This window comes from Carassius gibelio, chromosome B10, assembly GCF_023724105.1.
Source record: "Carassius gibelio isolate Cgi1373 ecotype wild population from Czech Republic chromosome B10, carGib1.2-hapl.c, whole genome shotgun sequence".
Taxonomy (NCBI): Eukaryota; Metazoa; Chordata; class Actinopteri; order Cypriniformes; family Cyprinidae; genus Carassius; species Carassius gibelio.
In genome coordinates, this window is record NC_068405.1 from 10,993,390 (window position 1) to 11,012,278 (window position 18,889).

The 18,889-nt window shown below is 38.8% G+C and overlaps 1 protein-coding gene across 1 annotated transcript; it reads right to left on the reverse strand.

Annotated features, from left to right (window-relative positions):
• Nucleotides 1-91: 91 nt before the first annotated feature.
• Nucleotides 92-18,369, reverse strand: xpo7 (exportin 7). Its single transcript, XM_052567213.1, has 28 exons — nucleotides 18,214-18,369; nucleotides 15,062-15,208; nucleotides 14,854-14,947; nucleotides 14,609-14,775; nucleotides 13,166-13,231; nucleotides 12,851-12,955; nucleotides 12,561-12,726; nucleotides 11,963-12,036; nucleotides 11,715-11,834; nucleotides 11,356-11,502; nucleotides 11,043-11,215; nucleotides 10,761-10,954; nucleotides 10,576-10,681; nucleotides 9,834-9,969; nucleotides 8,738-8,811; nucleotides 8,548-8,631; nucleotides 8,361-8,421; nucleotides 8,043-8,151; nucleotides 7,860-7,966; nucleotides 7,618-7,706; nucleotides 3,785-3,892; nucleotides 3,591-3,673; nucleotides 3,248-3,462; nucleotides 3,020-3,158; nucleotides 2,713-2,873; nucleotides 2,417-2,515; nucleotides 2,083-2,210; nucleotides 92-1,849 (listed from the first exon to the last, which is right to left on the reverse strand). Exons 1-28 carry the CDS (start codon nucleotides 18,229-18,231, stop codon nucleotides 1,756-1,758), a joined length of 3,264 nt encoding a protein of 1,087 aa, XP_052423173.1. The 5' UTR covers nucleotides 18,232-18,369; the 3' UTR covers nucleotides 92-1,755.
• Between the last annotated feature and the right edge of the window lie 520 nt (nucleotides 18,370-18,889).

Sequence of the window (18,889 nt, forward strand, 5' to 3'; positions counted from 1 at the left end):
GTTTTTATTAAAAGATGGACCAAATTTGACCATGTCAACTTGACATCCAAAAGTGTTGGTAGGTTGCGATCACAAAACATGCACGTACTAGTACAAACCAATGATGTTTATTTTGCAGTCACAATGCTTACACTATATGTAGCAGACATCCAAACAAACAATCAAACAATTCAACCAGCTACCTCATCACTCAAATGACCCAACACACAGTCACCAAAAACACATTCACATCAGGGAACCAAGAAAAGAAAGTGAACATCCATGAGCGTTGGACATGGTTAAGAGATGAGCTAGTTCTTCACAAACAGTTAGCAGCAACATCTGTTGAGTAGCACAAGTTGCTAATACACTCCATTCGGCCTCTGTGTTTAAATCTACCATATTCTGACGTGTTTTCTGTTATTAAAAATAAACCCGGAATTCAGAGAGAAGAATGAGAGAGAAATATTTGTTTTAATGGGGTTAAAGCTAGAGACAACTGTCGAAAGTGATCCTGTCACAATGATTTGAGTACCAGGCTCTTATTTTGAAGGACACGGCTACATTCTATAGGCTCCACTACGCCAGATCAACAATAAAGCCACGATAGACTGGAAGCCTGTGAGATTAAAATGTATGTAAAACAGTTCGACGAAAGCTCAGAGAGCAACTTCACCATAACCAAGTCACTTTATCAAATCAAATCCACAGACGACATGATGGAACCCTTCAGAGACAAAAGGGGAAAGGTTATGCGTGCGTTCTCCAATGAGTTTCACACGAGGATGGGGTGTTTTTGGGACTGTGAGCAGATCTAAACATCCTCGGCGACGGAGGAGGTGGTGGGGATGTGACCTAAAGGTTGACGCAAGACAAGACTTCATCATGCCCAAGATTTGAGGGAAAACGGTATTCCTTCTGAAAACGTTAACGCAAGAGGTTCGGTGTATTTACATAGCTCCCAATTGTGTTCTATAGAGTCAGTTTGAGGGGGGGGAATAATAAATGTACAACTCGTGATCCTATCCGATGCTTCATTCCGCCCCCTCTAGGGACAGGTGTCAATCCCACATCATCAGCCAGATATAAACCACTCTCTCCATACAGACAAACCCACACTTCAGCACAGTTGCACTAACTTACTAGACTGTAAAAAGTTTTCAATCACACTCATTATTTGTCTTAAATCGTAATCATTATAAACATTGTTGAAAATGTTATGAAAAAAAAATGTACACTTTTTTTTTTTCTTCCTTATGTGTTTCTATACAAGGCAGGCAAAAGCAGAGCACTATGTATACCAGCTCATCCTAACCCTTCCTCCCACAGACATGCTTCTCAAACACACACTCACGCTCACACACACACAAACAGACGCCCACTTCCCATCCTCCCTCCGAGTGGTTCGGGTGTGCCGCCCACTCTACAGAGTCCACACTGGTGCCGTCCCACACCCCAAACCCATTCCCCAGCCGTACCCTCTTCTCTCTCTTTGGACTTAGAGCCCCAAATGACAAGAGAATAGTCAAGGAGAATGACCTCTAGAAACTTGCTTTAAAATATGTATATATTTATATGTGTATATATATATATTTATATAAAAAGGGGTGGAGGGAGGAAGTGAGAAGGGAGAGAGGTAATGGGGTATTTTCAGGGACTGGGGAGTGGGAGGTGCAGGCTTGCGCAGCGGTGGTCCCCCGGCAGCCAGGCCAGGGGCGGGTGGGAGTACGGGCCGGGGCCGGGCCACATGGGCGGGGCCTGGTGCTCTACGGAATGTCAGCTCATCATATCGTTGCTGTTTACCCCATATGTGGAATTCTTCATGGAGTCATTGACTTCTCTTCTAAATACTGAAAGATTCTGTGTAAACCTGGGAAAACAAGAAAAAGTGGAGTTCGCTAATAATGTATAATATATATCATACATGTGCAAATAAATAAATACAGTCTAGTTTACTACTGTAAAACGTACAGTTAAGGAATGTGAGATAGCTCGCACAAAGAAATGCCATTTAATGGGCTCAATCAATCTTTTTTAACAGAACACCCACTTCAAAAAAAACGTAAACACAAAGTTTTTGGAATTCTCCGGAAATCAAGTTACCTGTCTCTGTTTTTGGTCAGCAAGTTTCTCTCTATGCCCTCCATGAGATTTTCAAAGCATAAGTGCATGGCTTGCTGCTTTTCTGGTGGCTGGCTGTTCACAATGCTGTTCCTCAAATCTGCAAAATACTACAAACACAATTAAAATCAGCATGTTAGGATCACGTGACAAAATGCAGATTTGCATCACACAAATACGTGTTAAAATAGATTAAAATAGAAAACAGTTATTTTAAGAGTATTTCACAAGACTACTATTCTACAGTATTTTGGATTCAAATAAATGCAGCCTTTGTGATCTTTAAAAAGACGAGATCTTCTAGTCTCGCTCATACCTTCTCATTGAGTAGAATCAAGCCAAGCAGCGGCCGTGACATTGACCACTGATTCCTACAATCTTCAAAGATGATGATATTCAACACTGTGGACAGCATCTGGAGAAGATTGTGAGAACTCGTCAGATTAAGTATCTCCAATACATTATAAAATGTAACCGTGTTTGACACATACATAGGGCTGTGTGATATTCTTTACACTTTGATTCTGCACTGATACGGCTTCAAATCATGAAACATGTTTGTGTTAAAATTGCTGTAAAAATTACAAATGTTAAATTACAAATAAATCTCACCTGCTGGATCATCTCAGGGTGCTGCTGCATTATGTGAAGGAAGCGGTCGCTCTCCTGGGCCATGGGCGCCGCTCGTTTCTTCGTGCTGCGGGACAGCTGCTTGAATAGATAAGTAACTATGTGGTCCAGGCTTGAGCAGCATCCAGTGCATACCATTGTGTCTGTGAGGAGACAGACAGAAAGTTCAAAAGTTCACAAACACCTAGGGGTCCACGATGGAACTGCAGGAGGGTTTCTGAGATTAAAAAGTATATAAAAAATGATGCTACACAAAAGAAAAATCATAAACTGAAGAGTAGGTCCTTACCAAGTGCTGTGAGCCCCTCAGATATGGAGGACAGGATATACATGACCACATGAGGCTCCAGGCTGGCGATGAAGTTCATATGGTCTTGGGTTAGCACCTCCAGAAGAGAGTAGAAAGACTGACTAAGCTTTGGATAGTCCTGCAAGAACAAAAAAAAAAAAAAAAAAAAATCAACCAATCTGAATGCTGAAGGGCACAATCCTGATGCTGATAGCTGACTATATTTACCAGCAGGTCACTGTGAGGGATGGACAAGAGAAGCTTAATAAAGGTCTGTAGAGCGTTGTCCAAGGCATCATCACCATACAGACGGAAGACGCCGAAGTTGACATAGTTGCCGCTTAATACGGCTTTCAGCATGGAGAAGCAAATGGAGATTCCCTTCAGTTTCAGTGCGTACACCTGATCTTTTGGCACCTCACCCAGCGTCAGGATCCGATTCCCTTTGAGAGAAATAACACAATACGGTTACAATGATTATTCAAGTTCCTCAGATTTAATAATGCTACAACATGCAAGAGGAACAGTTGATTAAAATATGAAAACTGGGTTATTATAGGAGAGTTTGTACCATATGTTGTAATCATCTTGCTGGTTTCCCTGAACAGCAGAATTCCATTCGGCGATGACACATCAAACTGTAATCTCTGTGACCTTCATGTGAAAAACAAACAAACAAAAAAAAAAAACCATACTTTAAAGTTATAGAACAAATATAACCTTTAAACTCAGCTCTCAGAGACATATGCAGGCTGTATTACGTACCTGTTGTGGACGAGCTCAGCCATGAGTTTGAGGACCGGTGTGGTGCAGGCAGGTACATGGTACCAGAGCTCTATTGCCCTCTGTAAGATGGGCATGTACGAGGGGTAACTAAGATCCATTAAGGAACACATTCAAATGGGCATTCAGTCTGAACAGATCTAAGAGATTAGCTTTATATAATTTACTTATAAGTTTGTTTTAAAATTAAGAAAATAAGTAAAAAAAAATAACAAATCAATGACAAAAATACTAAGAAACTAAAAAAAATAAACAAACAAACAAACACATTTAAATTACAAAATAAATGAACAAACAAACACACAAAAAAATTATGAAAAAACGAAACCTAATTTCACTAAACAAATAAAAACAAATGTGAATAAAAAGAGAACAAACATAATTATTGCTTTGGGAGAAGGATCAGTCAGCAGAGCAAGCTGGAGCGCGTGAGTGTTTGCTTAATACTTTCTTTCGGCATCTGTTGTTTACATTGGTACTTACTTTTTTTTCAAGCAGGGTTGTTTCATTCTCTAGCTATTTCTGATTGCAATTTGTATTTTTGATTAGACTTTCATTTAAATCTCATACCATTACTGTAACAGTTCCTATAAAACTCCATGTTGTGGTATTTACAGCCCTCCTGATTAACTGGGCTCCTTCCTAGAAGAGCTGGATGGTCTGCTGTCCTCATTCCCAGAGGATAGCAGTCCACTTTTAGTCTCTGGCAACTTTAACATTCATCTGGACAAGCCTTATGCTGCAGACTTCCATTCACTCCTAGCTTCATTTGATTTCAAACGCCTTCCCACTACAAGCACTTTTTGCACTACTTTAACTTGTTGTCTAGATAATATATGTCCTCTCTCCTCCAGGCCAGCACGGGCTACCCTTTCTTACCCCTGGTTATCCGATGTTCTTCGTGAGCATCAGTCCAAACTTAGGGCAGCAGAGAGAAAATGGCACAAATCAAAATATGTGTCTGACCTGAGTATGTATCAGTCTTTACTTACATCTTTCTCTGCTCAAGTCCATACTGCCAAATCTTCATATTTTCACAAGAAGATCAACAGTGCTTCAGACACATGTAACCTCTTCAAAGCATTCATTTCTATACTCAGTCCCCCTCCACCACTTCAACAACAGCTGCTGATTTTGACAAATTCTTCACAGACAAAACTAGAACAATCAGTAGTCAGTTCTCAGCTCCAAACATAAACTCAAACCAACCGCATCCATGCCTTGAACTTCACTTACAGATATCTACAGACCGGTCTTTCTCCTTCCTTTCATAGCAAGAACACTCAAATTAGTGTTTCAGGTAACATTATTTCTTAAACAGAACTACTAACTGGATCCTAACCAGTCAGGCTTCAGGAGTGGCCACTCAACTGAGACTGCGCTTCTGTCACACACTGAAGCCCTGCAGATTGCAAAAGCTGATTCCAAATCATCAGTTCTTATTTTGCTGGATCTATCTGCTGGTTTTGACACAGCGAATCATCAGATTGTCCTGTCCACCCTCTCATCACTGGGAATCACAGGGATTCCACTTCGCTGGTTAAAATCCTATCTCACTGGTAGGGTCTTTCAGGGTGGCCTGGGACGGGGAGGTATCTAAAGCACATCAACTGGTCACAGGGGTTCCTCAGGGATCAGTTCTTGGACCCCTCCTCTTCTACATATACAATACATCACTGGGTCCCATCAAACAGGCACATGGTTTCTCTTACCATTTCTATGTTGATGACACACAGCTCCATCTCTCATTTCAACCGGATGATCCAAAGGTAGCTGAACGGATCTCAGGCTGCCTAGCGGACATCTCGGCATGGATGAAAGAACATCACCTACTGATCAACCTGGCAAAGACTTCTCGTCTTCCCGACCACTCCAAATCTACAACATGACTTCACCATCCAGCTATGTTCTTCACCATTTACCCCATAAAGTATTGTCAGAAATCCTGCTGTAATCTTTGATGACCAGCTAACTTTCAAAGACCACAATGCAAAGACTGCTCAATCTGGCTAGTTTGCATTGCACAACATCAGAAAGATCATGCCCTTCCTAACGGAGCATTCTGCACAATTTCATGTCCAGGCCCTTGTCATTTTTAGGCTGGACTACTGCGATGCTCTTCTAGTTGGACTTCTATCATGCACATTCAAAGCTTTACAAATGATTCAGAATGCAGCAGAACGACTGGTCTTTAACGAGCCCAAGTCACAACTCTCTTCATCTCCCTGCACTGGCTGCCGGTTATGGCTCACAAACATCAAGTTCAAGATGCTGATATTTGCTTGCATATAGTACAGCCTCATCACCAGTCTACTTCCACTCACTCTTATGAATCTACATCCCCTCCAGATGCTTTAGATAAACTAGTGAGCGAAGCCTCGTGGTACCATCACAAAGAGGCACAAAATCACTTTCCAGAACATTTTCGTTTACCGTTCCTGGTGGAATGATCTTCCAACCCCTATCCGGAATGCTGATTCCCAGACATTTATCAAGCAACAGCTGAAAACCTTTAACTTTTTCTCCTTTCTTTTATATTTCTCTGTCTAGCTTGTACTTAATTGAACAATGCTTGAAACTTGGTATCACAAGCACTTCCTGTATCTAATTGCCTCTTTAAAGGGGGGTGAAATGCTATTTCATGCATACTGAGTTCTTTTACACTGTTAAAGAGTTGGATTCCCATGCTAAACATGGACAAAGTTTCAAAAATTAAGTTGTACGTTTGAAGGAGTATTTTTGTTCCCAAAATACTCCTTCCGGTTTGTCACAAGTTTCGTAAAGTTTTTTTCGAGTATGGCTCTGTGTGACGTTAGATGGAGCGGAATTTCCTTATATGGGTCCTAGGTCACGTCTGCCGGAAGAGCGTGCGCTCCCGTACAGCAGAGCACTGAGAGCACAACAGGTATTCACTGATCACAGCGATTCACTGAGCAGAGCGAGAGCATCGCGAAATGTCACAAAAGAAGTGTGTTTTTGGTTGACAGGGCAAGACAACCCTGCACAGATTACCAAAAAAAAAAAAAACAGCATTAAGGGACCAGTGGATGGAGTTTATTTTTACAGAGCATCAATGGAGTTGTGTAAGTGTTTTTGTTTGTTCCCTGCATTTCGAAGATGCTTGTTTTACAAACAAGGCCCATTTTGACAACGAATTTGCGTATCGTTTATTTCTTAAGGATGATGCAATCCCAACGAAAAAGGGTCACGATCGTCTGTTGGAACCGCAGGCAGTGAGTAAAACTGCTTAAAATATCTCTGCCTCCTTGTTAGTGCGTCCCCTCCCATGCCGGAGACCCGGGTTCAAGCCCCGCTTGGAGCGAGTCGTTGCTGCTGCTGCTTTCGTTCAGTTTCAGCCTCTGGATCTGATTCTGCATCATAAATAAACGGCTGAATCTGACTGTTAGCAATGGTTTGTTTTGGATGATGGTTTTTTTTCCTCACGGTAATGTCACAGCTTCCACACGCTCTCAACGCAAAAGCCTACTGGCGCTCGTGATTCTTTAGCTCCGCCCACACGTCACGCCTCCAGCCTGTCGTGTTTTTCCGGGAAAAATCGGTACAGGCTATCTTTCTCTTATGAATATAATAAAACTAAAGACTTTTTGGAGTTATGAAGGATGCAGTACTACTCTATAGTACTCAAGATTAACAGGATATTGAGTGAAAACAAGCATTTCACCCCCCCTATAAGATGAATAGCTTGAGGTTTTCCCCAACTGTAAGTCGTTTTGGATAAGAGCATCTGCTTAATGAATAAATGTAAATGTAATTGCACAAATAAAATCACCACTCACAAATTATTAAAAGGATACATCCAATCAAAGAGCATCATAAAGCTGGTCTTGGCATTAAAGGCAAAGGCAATTCCCCTTAGATCTCTTACCAGTCCTACTAAAGTCCTCTGAAAGAAGAAAAAAAAAAGTTAATTTATCATTTGTGAAAAGACTGGGGTGCAGATGCATTATACAGGTCAGCAAAAATAAGAGAAAACAAGGTATTTTGAAAATGCTTCATGCCACACTAAGGTTGTATGATAAACAATACAACATCTCACTTTTGCTTCTTGTTCATTGAAGGTGTTGGTGCTGAACATCTGAGCAATGGCCTCGAACGCAGCAGTAAGAGGAAGCATGAACTGTTCAAACTGGTCCTCATCCTCACCTGTCAAAGACACAGAACGTCTCTAAAGATGTCCTTTTACATGACACTTATGTCATATCTATAGGTACACCCTTACCCAAATCTACCATAAGAAGTCTTCCCAAGGCTGTGTAGAAAGTGGTCCGACATCTCATGTCACTGAGGTTGGCCTGATTGTTCACACCCAGGAAAGAAAAGTGCTCACTCTGTCACACAGAAGAAAAACAAGGCATTGTCAGCACTTTAAAGTATCTTAAAAAGCTATTTAAGAATAGCCACTGTTATTTGTAATATTACGCTTATTTTTTTAAATGAAAAACATAAATAAAAACGAACAGTAAATTAACCGTGCTTCAGGTACAAATAAAGTTAAAAGTGGAGTTAAGAAGGAGAAAATCTCACGTTGGTCACTTACGGTATGGTTGTTTAGCATGAACTGGACAGCACTGAGTTTCACAAGTTTCCTAACACTGCTGTATGTGAGAAATACGGTTAAGGAAACAGACCAAAACATATTCAGTTAAAAACAACCGTCACTGATCCTCAATGACAATCCTATTATTGTTTCAATGTTTTTTTTAAACCAGTAACGTGTGTAAGGATATCCAATCGAGAGGTCATTGAGGAGCTGTAGTGTCTTAGATGTGATTGGTTCACACTGTCCCCAGTACTTCAAGTTGGTGATTCTGCATTAAAACAAAACTCTACGTTAAAAACATTGTTTTTAATGATCATTTTTGGTAAACCTTCGTTTATAATAGTTATACCCATCATCAGCTGACATATACTCACATTTTCCCAATGAAAACACTGAGTACCATGGTCTCATCATTCAAGCCAAGAACCTCTGATAGTCTTCGATACAACTAGGGATCAAACAAAAGTAGTATTATTTCCTGTCATCTTATATTTATTTTGAACTCGTGTTTTGCATTGTAGGTTGAACAATTAAATTTATACATGTAGAATATTTTAAACTACTAAATAAACAGGTTGGGAAATAAGGCCATGAGAAGCAAGCAACTGTGACAATTCACAGTGGGTTCTTTCAAATCCATAAACTATATAGATTTGGTCTGAAAAGGGGAAAAAAGGAGGTTAATTTAAAAACTTAAATGTTGCATTTAGTGCTAAATACAGTATAAATATTACTCGAACACAAATAAAAAAAATAAAAATAAAACTCGGAAGAAACTTTATCGTTGAGTCCTGATTATTGTTCCAAATGGCACGTTCCTCAGAATCTACACTTTGCTGCATGGGCAGCTGGGTAACAGTACACTGCAAGTCTTCATCCCAACGGTGCAAATTAAGTGGGCCATTTGGGACAATTTTCCATTAAATCTAATACATTCAATTATCAAGATGGAATCAGACTTCATAATAGTTTTCACACTACTTGTACACATTTAAGCACTTATTAGGTGTTATTTTCCAAGGTAAAGGACAACAGGCTAAAGCAGAACTAAAGACAGGTTTAGAGGAACAGCAAGTCTTTCTATGTGCTCTTATCTTCTCTGTTCACACTTTTGGATCTGAGCAATGGGACAGAAAACTTCAGCTTTCTGGTTAGCTCAGACAGAACACTCATCTCCAACATAAAAAAACCTATGGTTTCAAAAGCTACTTGTCGATTTACACTGCAAACTAAAAGAGTGAAACCACAACTAATCATGAAAAAGCTGCATCGACTGTCTCTTTTCAAAGCCCAGACACAACACAAATCACAAATATCAGCCATTCTGGGAGTTCAAAGGCGAAGGCCTGTGAATGTTACTAGATATCAATAATTATTTTACTGTTAGCTGTTTTTTTGCTTTCGATTTGCTGTCTAAACAAACCACAGCTTGCAGTTCACACTCATAAATTACAACATAACTGAAATTACCTTTGATGATTTTTGCACCTGGTCACCGATGTAGATTTTGCGAAACTGCTCAAAGAAACTGAGCATGGCTAACTCAAGCTTCTCATTTCCTGCTTGAGCCAGCCGCGAGTCTGTGAGGTTCATTAACTGCAAAACTCTGAAAATGACAAAATATGAAATCAATATAAATATTAAGTAAAATTAAACATTGTGAAGTGAGATTGTTTTAATCTCAGGAGACTCATAAATAAAATCAATTCTTTACTATTTTGTCAACATAAATTAAAACTAAACAACAGTTATAAATCTTACGTGAAATTAGTCCCAATTCAAAAAGTACAGTATGAGAAAAGGATATTCAGTATTTTTTCCTTGGATTTGCTAATATCGTGTTTAACAGTGGTAATTAATTATTTGTTTTTAAAAATTAACTGGAAAATAATACCCAAATTACCAATAAAAAAAAAAAAGCATATTAATAATCTCTAACATTGGCTTAACAATTTGATACAGATATATAGCTCATCTCTAGTTTTATATACTATTTGAAGCATTCAAAATCTGAATGCCTCTTCATGCCAAGACAATTTGGGTATTTCTGCTTATGTTGTAAGCACACTTGCAGTCAAAGAATAATTTTGCATATTCAATCAGCCCATCTAACTTTTTTTTTTTTTTTAACACACTGGTCAGAACAGACAAATCATATGACTGAATTCTCATTTCGTCTTGGTTTCAGGAGCATTTAGTTGAGATCCCTCACCGACACACAAGCTCCCCATCCATGGCATCCTGCTCATCAGTGCTGGCGAAGGATACTCTTCCTCCAATGACTGCGCCAATTATGTACACTAGCCATGTCAAGCGACCTGGACAACACATACATAACGTAAGCAGTGTTATGATACGATATATTGATTTGTATTTTAGGTTTTGTTTCAAGCTCACCCTCCTGCACTGCTATGTCTATCGTGCTGGAGTTGGTGGACTGCAGCAGCTCCTGGTACGACTGGGCCGACTGATCGAAGAGCTGGACCAGCAGTGCACAGGTCTTCTCATACTCACACCGGCCGATAGTAGACAGCTGGTCCAGCTGCTGTTGAACCAAGCCAGCATCATCCAAAGGGTCTTCAAGACCATCCCTGCACAGAATGGACATTGTATAATCGCACATTCATGACATTCATGCTCATCAAACCTAATTGTGACTTCAAATAGTGCTCACTGTACCTCAGAATGATGTGTATGGACTCTAGGCGGGATGTGATGTAGGCCTTGGTCACCTCAGGGGTGTAGGTCTCAAGCATGTGGGGCTCTGTGGCCTTTACATAAGGGACAGACGCCGCCAACCGCTGCCACAGGCTCAGCAGATAGTGAACACTGTTGGGCGCAAACTCCCAGTGCTGGGACACACCAAAGTTATCATAGTAGATCATTTTCACTTAATTCCATTGGCAACTTAAATAATTCTTGTCAAGTTGGTTCGACTTCTGTAGAAATAACATATTAGCTTCATGTTCAGCACACCAAGGCTGTAACTCACCTGCAGACTAGTTACGGTGAAGTTAGCAATCAGTCTTATGACCTCGGGGTAGTTCTCTACTTTAACCAGCTCTCCCAGCTGATAGTTACTCTTAAGTCGAGCCAGTAGTCGGCAGAACTCATGGTAATTGTTTGGGTCCGACAAACTCTGCAAATCAAACGTGAAAACAAAACAAACAAACATCATAAGTACTGTTACCATATTAACCACATAATACCAGCAAACTGATTTGAAATTTTAACAGCTATTTTTAGGCTACGTATTTAATATATGCTCTTATTTTACTTTTTAATATAAATATCATCCAAACATTAGAATGACAATAATTATTAGAACTATTATTAGGATGGATGGCATACTTGAGGATTCTCCAATATTCTCTTCACACCATCTACTAAAAGGGAGAGGAACTTGGCTCGCTCTGCGTTGTTAAAGAGAGACCGCCGGACAGACGCTATTTGGACTAGACAAGACAAAACCTAAAAAGACAAACTGCACATTTAATATTAAACGGTTCACATTATTATTGGAAGAGTCTTAACATGATCAACGAGTCAAAGGCTTGTTTATCTTCACATGCATGTCACGCTGTTTATCTGACACTTACCAAGGGAGACAGCGAGGGAGGGATGGAATGATACAAATCAAAAAACAGCTGCAAGGTTGAGGAATCCAAAAAGGCTGCAGATGAGAAAAAAATTGAATTAAACAAAATTATGCATGTATTCAACACAATTTCCCCGTTACTACTCAAAAGGTATTTTTGAAAGAACTCTCTCAAGCTCACCAAGACGACATTCACTTTATCAAACCAATAACATTGCAAAAAAGTAATATAATATTTTAAAATATAGCCTAATTTATTTATGTGATGTAAAAGCTGAATTTTCAGCATCATTACTCCAGTCTTCAGTGTCATATGAATGATATGAAGGATCATGTATGCTGAATTGCTACTTAAGAAACATTTCTTATTGTTATTAATGTTAAAACAGCTGTGATGCTTAATATTTTTGGAAACCATGATAATTTATATTTTTTATTTCTTCTTCCTTTATTGTTACAAGAAGTCTTAACTATACAAGCAATTCTATGGAAGGTTAAAAATATTCCATGTAAAATTTATGTTAAAATAATGTTGAATGCAGCCTGTTTAAATGAGCACTGGCGCACAGTTGCTTGAAAATGTGAAAATGCCAGATCACCTGATCTCCAGCTGGTGGGGATCTGGACGGTGCACAGATCATCTGAGGACTCATCGGTGGATGTGCCGATGAAATCAAAGTTGAGGCAATTGTGGGCCAGTTTGAGTAGCTGCATGAGTAGCCCATGCTGGCTCTCATCATTTAGATTCAAGTTCTTCCCAGATGCCTGCAGACATACAGAACAACCCACTGAATCATTGACATAAATCCCAGTCAGGCTGGTCTAGCGGTTGTGAAGGAGAATATACAGACAAACAGTTCTTTTGTGCAGTCTGAAGCATTACCCTTACCTGCTTGAGGAGGTTGCAGGAGAGGGTAAAAATGTCAAACAAGGAGGAATCTCGAAACGATGATGCAATCTTTCTATGTTTTGTAAGTGGATGTGTTGAGTCCGCCTGGAGAATCGATAGAAAATTCAAGGAATCAGTAATCTATCTTTAACGCAACTTTCAGTTATTGAACCCACACATTCAGCAATGATTTCCAAGCACTGAGCTAAGACTAAATTTCAATTAGGAGACACTTTTATCCAAAGCGACCTACAAATGAGGACAACACAGGCAATCAAAAACTCAATATGCAAATCAATATGCAGAGAAACTTACTTGGTTGATCTCATTGGTTAACTGGGAAAGAATTGTGACTCCTATGATGCAGTGTTCAACACTATCCTAAAAATGGCAACAAAAAAGAAAAGAAAAAAAGATTTAAAAATACAGTACAAACAATGCTGTTTGAATTTTTACCACAACATGCTTCTATAGACTTAATTGTAATCATATAATAATTATTAGTTATTGTGTGGTTGCGTTTAATGGTCCTCAATCACAAAACTGGAGTTTGAGTATTGAATTTGTGTTTACATTTTTGTTATTTGCTCATGAATCATTTCTTTGGAAAGGATGCATTTACCTTGAATTACATAAGAATGGTTTTAAAAACCATTGCCACAAATGTATTGCTCATGTTTCAGGATGAAGGAATGCAAATGTCCTCAGAAAGTTCAAGGTTATTTTGATAATTGCATCGGAGATATTGTCCATATACGGATGCATTTTCTTTTTTCTTGAGAAGAAAAGTGAGAAAACATATCCATATAAAATTATCCTAGTTTTGGGGGATTTTTCATATGGAAACTGCAGATGATGATGGTTTTCAAAATACAAGTCTTGTTCGAGATATATGGACAATATCTTGTTTGGAATTTTTGATCCGATTCTCAAAATCAGCTTGAACTTTGCGAGGACATTTGCACTAAATTATGAAACAGAGCAATACATTTGTGTAAAGGTTTATAAAACAATTGTAATGTAAAGTTGCATTTAAGAAAAAAATAATAATAATAATTTTCTACCAAAAAGGTTTGTGCATCCCTACTTGCCTTAAAGGGTTAGTTCACCCAATAATCAAAATTATGTAATTAGTAACTCAACCTCATGTCGTTCCAAACCAGTGAGACCTTTTAGATTTAGTCAGAGAGCTCTCGTCCCTCCATTAAAGCTGGAGCGACTTAATGTTTTGCTCAATGTTTTGTTTGTTATCTGGCTCGGCTTGGTGTTCATCTTCAGTTCTCTCTTCACAGCAGTTCAGTCAATGTACTGTTTGAGTACATGAATTACTCCGGGATATTGGCTTGTTTGAACTCAGAGGGAGTGTCAGCCACATTAAAAAACTTAACAGCTTAAGTCATTTGTTGATTAATGCTGATGTCTGATGTCACATGGACTACTTTGATGATGTTTTTCTTACCTTTCTGGACATGGACAGTATATGTACACACAGTTTCAATGGAGGGACTGAGAGCTCTCGGACTAAATCTAAAATATCTTAAACTGTGTTGTGAAGATGAACGGAGGTCTTACATGTTTGGAACAGCATAAGGGTGAGTTAGGGTGAGTTATTAATGACATAACGTTGATTATTGGATGAACTAACCCTTTAAAGAAGTGATGATAAAAAAACAAAAAAAAAAAAACAAAGAAACATTTCAAAGTAGTATAACTCTGAACTTATTATCTTTTCTAATAATGCTATAAAATTGATCATACCTGCAGGAATCTTGTCACATCGACAATGACATTCCTGAAGACGTAATCTTCCTTTTGGCAGTCAAACCAGCCAAGCTTGGTGATTCTGGCATAGAGCTGGATCAGGGCTTGTGTCACGAAGGCAGCAAGCTTTGGTCGGGTTGCCAGATAATTGAGAACATAATTTCCTGAGGATATTTTTTTCCAAAATTAGCCTTTTCTGGGTTTCGGGGTTCTAAATCTCATGACTGATCTGATAAACTTACGAATGTCAATGCGCTGCTCCAGGGGAAGTGGGTTGCTCGTACGAGACACCAACTTGGAGAGACATGTTGCAGCCAACAACTGGGAGTACGAGGACTGTAAAAGATTTTACAAATACAGTGTGAAGTTAAACAGTTGCTTAACACAAACTGTTGTTAGGTCAATTCAGAGAACTTGTTTTTCGCGGTTCTCAACAAGCTTAATTCTTACACTTCCGCTTTCCAGCAACAACTGGCATTTACTCAGACAGTCGGGACTGTTGGTGAACTCCACCAGAGCTTTCTCGGCCTGTAGACGTGTGGTGGTGTCTGTGGTCTCATATAGCTGCTTGCACAGGATCTCTAGCTGGGCTAGGCTCTGGAAAAGAGACCCATTCATTTATCTGCATCGATTACTTTTTAAATCAAAAATACATAAAAAAATATATATATTTAATACAAATACATTTCATTGTTTTTAACATCTGCATTAAAAAAAAAAAAAAGTTGTAATACACATTTAGTGGATAATTAAAAAAAGTCAAGGTAATTAAAGATTAAAGCGATAGGACAATCTTTAATCATTTCTTTAAAATATAAATTAGAAAAAAATAATAAAGTAAATAAAAACTTGTGTGTGCCAAATCAAAAGTCTGGTTCTGAATAAGTGTCAAGTTTCTAAATTATTAAATAATTTAGCCTGTTTATGACAAGGCTAGTTTAGGTTGTAAAGCATAATGTGGTGCAATTGCACAAAAACATTTCTAAATTAATAATTCACAATGTGTGTTTAAAAACACCTTTACCTTAATTTTTTTTTTTTATTATTATTTCAATAATTACTGAAAATAATGATAAAGATGCATTCAAGGTTTAGGGAAATTAAATTGGTCCCACTGCTTAGAACTGCAATAGTGCAACTCCTCAACAAATAAATCAGTTTGAAATATCATTAGCTATGTCTCCAACTAGACACTGATGTTCCATTAAGCAAATTAATGTGCAGACATCACATCCACAAGTTATTGCTCTAGGTCACAGAGGGAGCATCTGGTTCATGCAAGTATGAAAGACTATATGGTGATTGGAGAAAACAACAACAACAATTTGGTAATACATAGAGGAGCAATGAAAGAGCTAACTGGTGTTATGCAGCAACAAGCCTCTGACTCTAACAGTTCTTTGTTCCCTTGTGGAGCATAACTATACAAAATCAGCATCAGCAGAAAAACTGCAGCTGTAACAAACGCACAGCCTCAATGAAAAACTTCAAGTTTACTATGCTAAAAAATTCAGAACTAATGAACTTAGCCTACAGTGTTATTTCTTTTCTCTTTTTTTGTGCTCAAAAATGAAATCCCATGTTAAACAGTTTAATACTTAAAAAAACTATTTCTTGTGCATTTCACAACTTTAAGTTGGTTTATCAAGCCCATGTACGTATATGCTTGATACAACTTGCTGATAACTGAATCAAGAGACCCTATAAGAAAAGGGAGGACCCCTAAACATACAAGAAAAAAAGCAAGATAAAATGCAAGCTGTAATTGCAAGTAACTGTACAGAAAAGATAAGACACCTCAAAGTTAAGAAACCTCAAATGAAAACACCATGCATTTGGTTTTTACTAAAACTAACATAAATCCACCTGTTCATACCAACCTATAACATATTATTAATAACTACCCTTAACATGCTTTGAGCATTCTGCAATCAAAGTTTAAGTGTACTTAAATGGTAATGAATTATATTGCGATTTTACAACAGAGTTTAAAGCTGCCTAACAAGAAAGGAACTGAATGTTACAAGCCAGAAATACTGCTGAGTCATATCAACCTATACTGGCCTCACAACATGTTCTTTGATAATTACGTAAACACATATATCGAAGCATTATTTGGTTGGTTTAGGTCTACTACCAATATGTGAGCCGCAAACGTCCTTTAAGACATGGAGCTGCTCCTTTGGTAATTAATAATCTATAACTGCAAATGGAAGGCTTCTTCAGCACCTAAAGAGTAACAGGACGCGTGACAACAACACTGGAAAGCACATGTTTACTGATGCCTGTGCACATGAGAGTCAGGTTAACAAAACCATTGTAACCACTTCATTAAATTGAATGGGAATAAGCAGCTATTCAACACTGTGTTTAACCTCAAGACCTCCTTAACCTTTGACCTCAAATATGACCTGTCTTGTCATCAGTCAGGAGCAGCTTGTGTACAATCTGACAGGCGACAAGCAGCGGCTGTGTTTGAATACATGGTCTATGGGGTTTAACTGCCCTGTCATGTCCAAGAATGATGTCTTGCTAGGGTGGTTTTCAGGAAACAGCCATATTGAGATAATGAGGAGTAGAAAATTATTTATTTTAATTCTGAGCCGACTTTATCTGCCAGTTACGCCTGAGACTTTGGTTGCCAAGTTGGCCTTATCAAGATTATTATCAGGACAGGCTTATTACGTATAACTAAAAAGAAATACATTATAGTTAATGTACTAAAAGTTCGATTAATAAACATCACTAAACATTCGATAGAGAAAATTAAACATAATACAGAGAAAATTGCTCAATAAAGACATTTCTGGTTGGCTGCCTTCACTTCATCCAGTCATTTAACTCTCCTTAAACAGTGCATGTGATGAAAACTACACATATTTGGATGACTTTAAACACTATTACCTATTTACAATTCGCAGAAGGTGTTAACGCGAATATCGTTTTTATAATTTTGAAGAAAATCTCGTTTCTAGTCGGGCTTTTGGTTTGCAGAGGCGGTGCGCGGGAGAATCTCACGAGTTAGCATGCGAGCTAAGGCTAGCAGCGAAACCGGACACATTCGCGTCCAGCAATAACATGACAGATAACTGGATGCAAATATGATTTCGTGCTTACCGAAAGCCTTCTCTCTTGGACAAAGCCTAGCTGAGCTCGACTTACTATCGCTTGTGTATACAAGGCCAGTGTATTATTGCACTGCAAGCGGTTGGATGAGGGATGATGCCTTGTTTACTATGTAAAACATCACTGTCGCTATAGAGTTACGTGCAATTTAATACAAACGATCTCTCGGGATCTACCGACCTCTGCTGCTTAAAATAAAATACTTCGCATTTTGCTTCAAAACAACTTTCCCCCATGCTGCAGAGTTGTGTGGTAGACTGGATCACAGAGTTAAAATCAACATGATGACAGGCCACAAGTCAACACTTGATAATCGCATCCAATAAAGCACGCGAGTCAACCTCTCCCGCCGCGCGACGCATGCGTTCAAAACAAACACGGACGCATCGCCGAAATAAGCCTCGGGATCTGTCGTTAGACTGCAGTGGATCATATTTCATGAATTTAATAATAACAAAACAAAATCATTTACTTACCTGCACATGATCCGCCATTTTGCTCCATTCATGCTCCTCTCACTCCCCCTGACAATGAGCATGCGCGCGTCTGCCCACGATCACGGGAACATTTACGCAATTGACGCACGTAGTGATAAAGCGAGAAGTTCGCTCGGGGCTTCGTGAATCCCGTTACGGCAGACAGCGGCCGCCGAAGCCAACGCCGAAAAGAGCCTTTGTTTACATGCTTCTTAAAGTGAAACTGCGAATTCAGACACCCGAGGTCACGTGGATTTATGATTCTAATAATACCTAAGCGTGATTGACAGTGCCTATTGTGAAGTTGAGAAACAATGCTAATCGTTCAAAGAGGCTTCTGCGGCCGTTCTGACGTTAAAGACTGCACCTGTTGTAAACGTGCAAATAGTAATAAGGGTAACTAGAACGTAATTTGGTAATTAAAACTGACGTATGTTTTGTTTGTTTGTTTTTATTAAAATTCTGTAATTTTTTTAGGAGATGTAGACTCTAGACATATTGCTTTCTGTAGTTTTCATTTACATGGAATGGGTTGCCATCTCAGGGATGCTGCCATATTGGCATCACATGACTAGCTGTTATGCCCTCGACCGATTTAATCATATTAATAAAAACAACAACAACAACAATATACATTTTGTGTATTAATTTTCTTTTCCCTCTGACTTCTGACAAC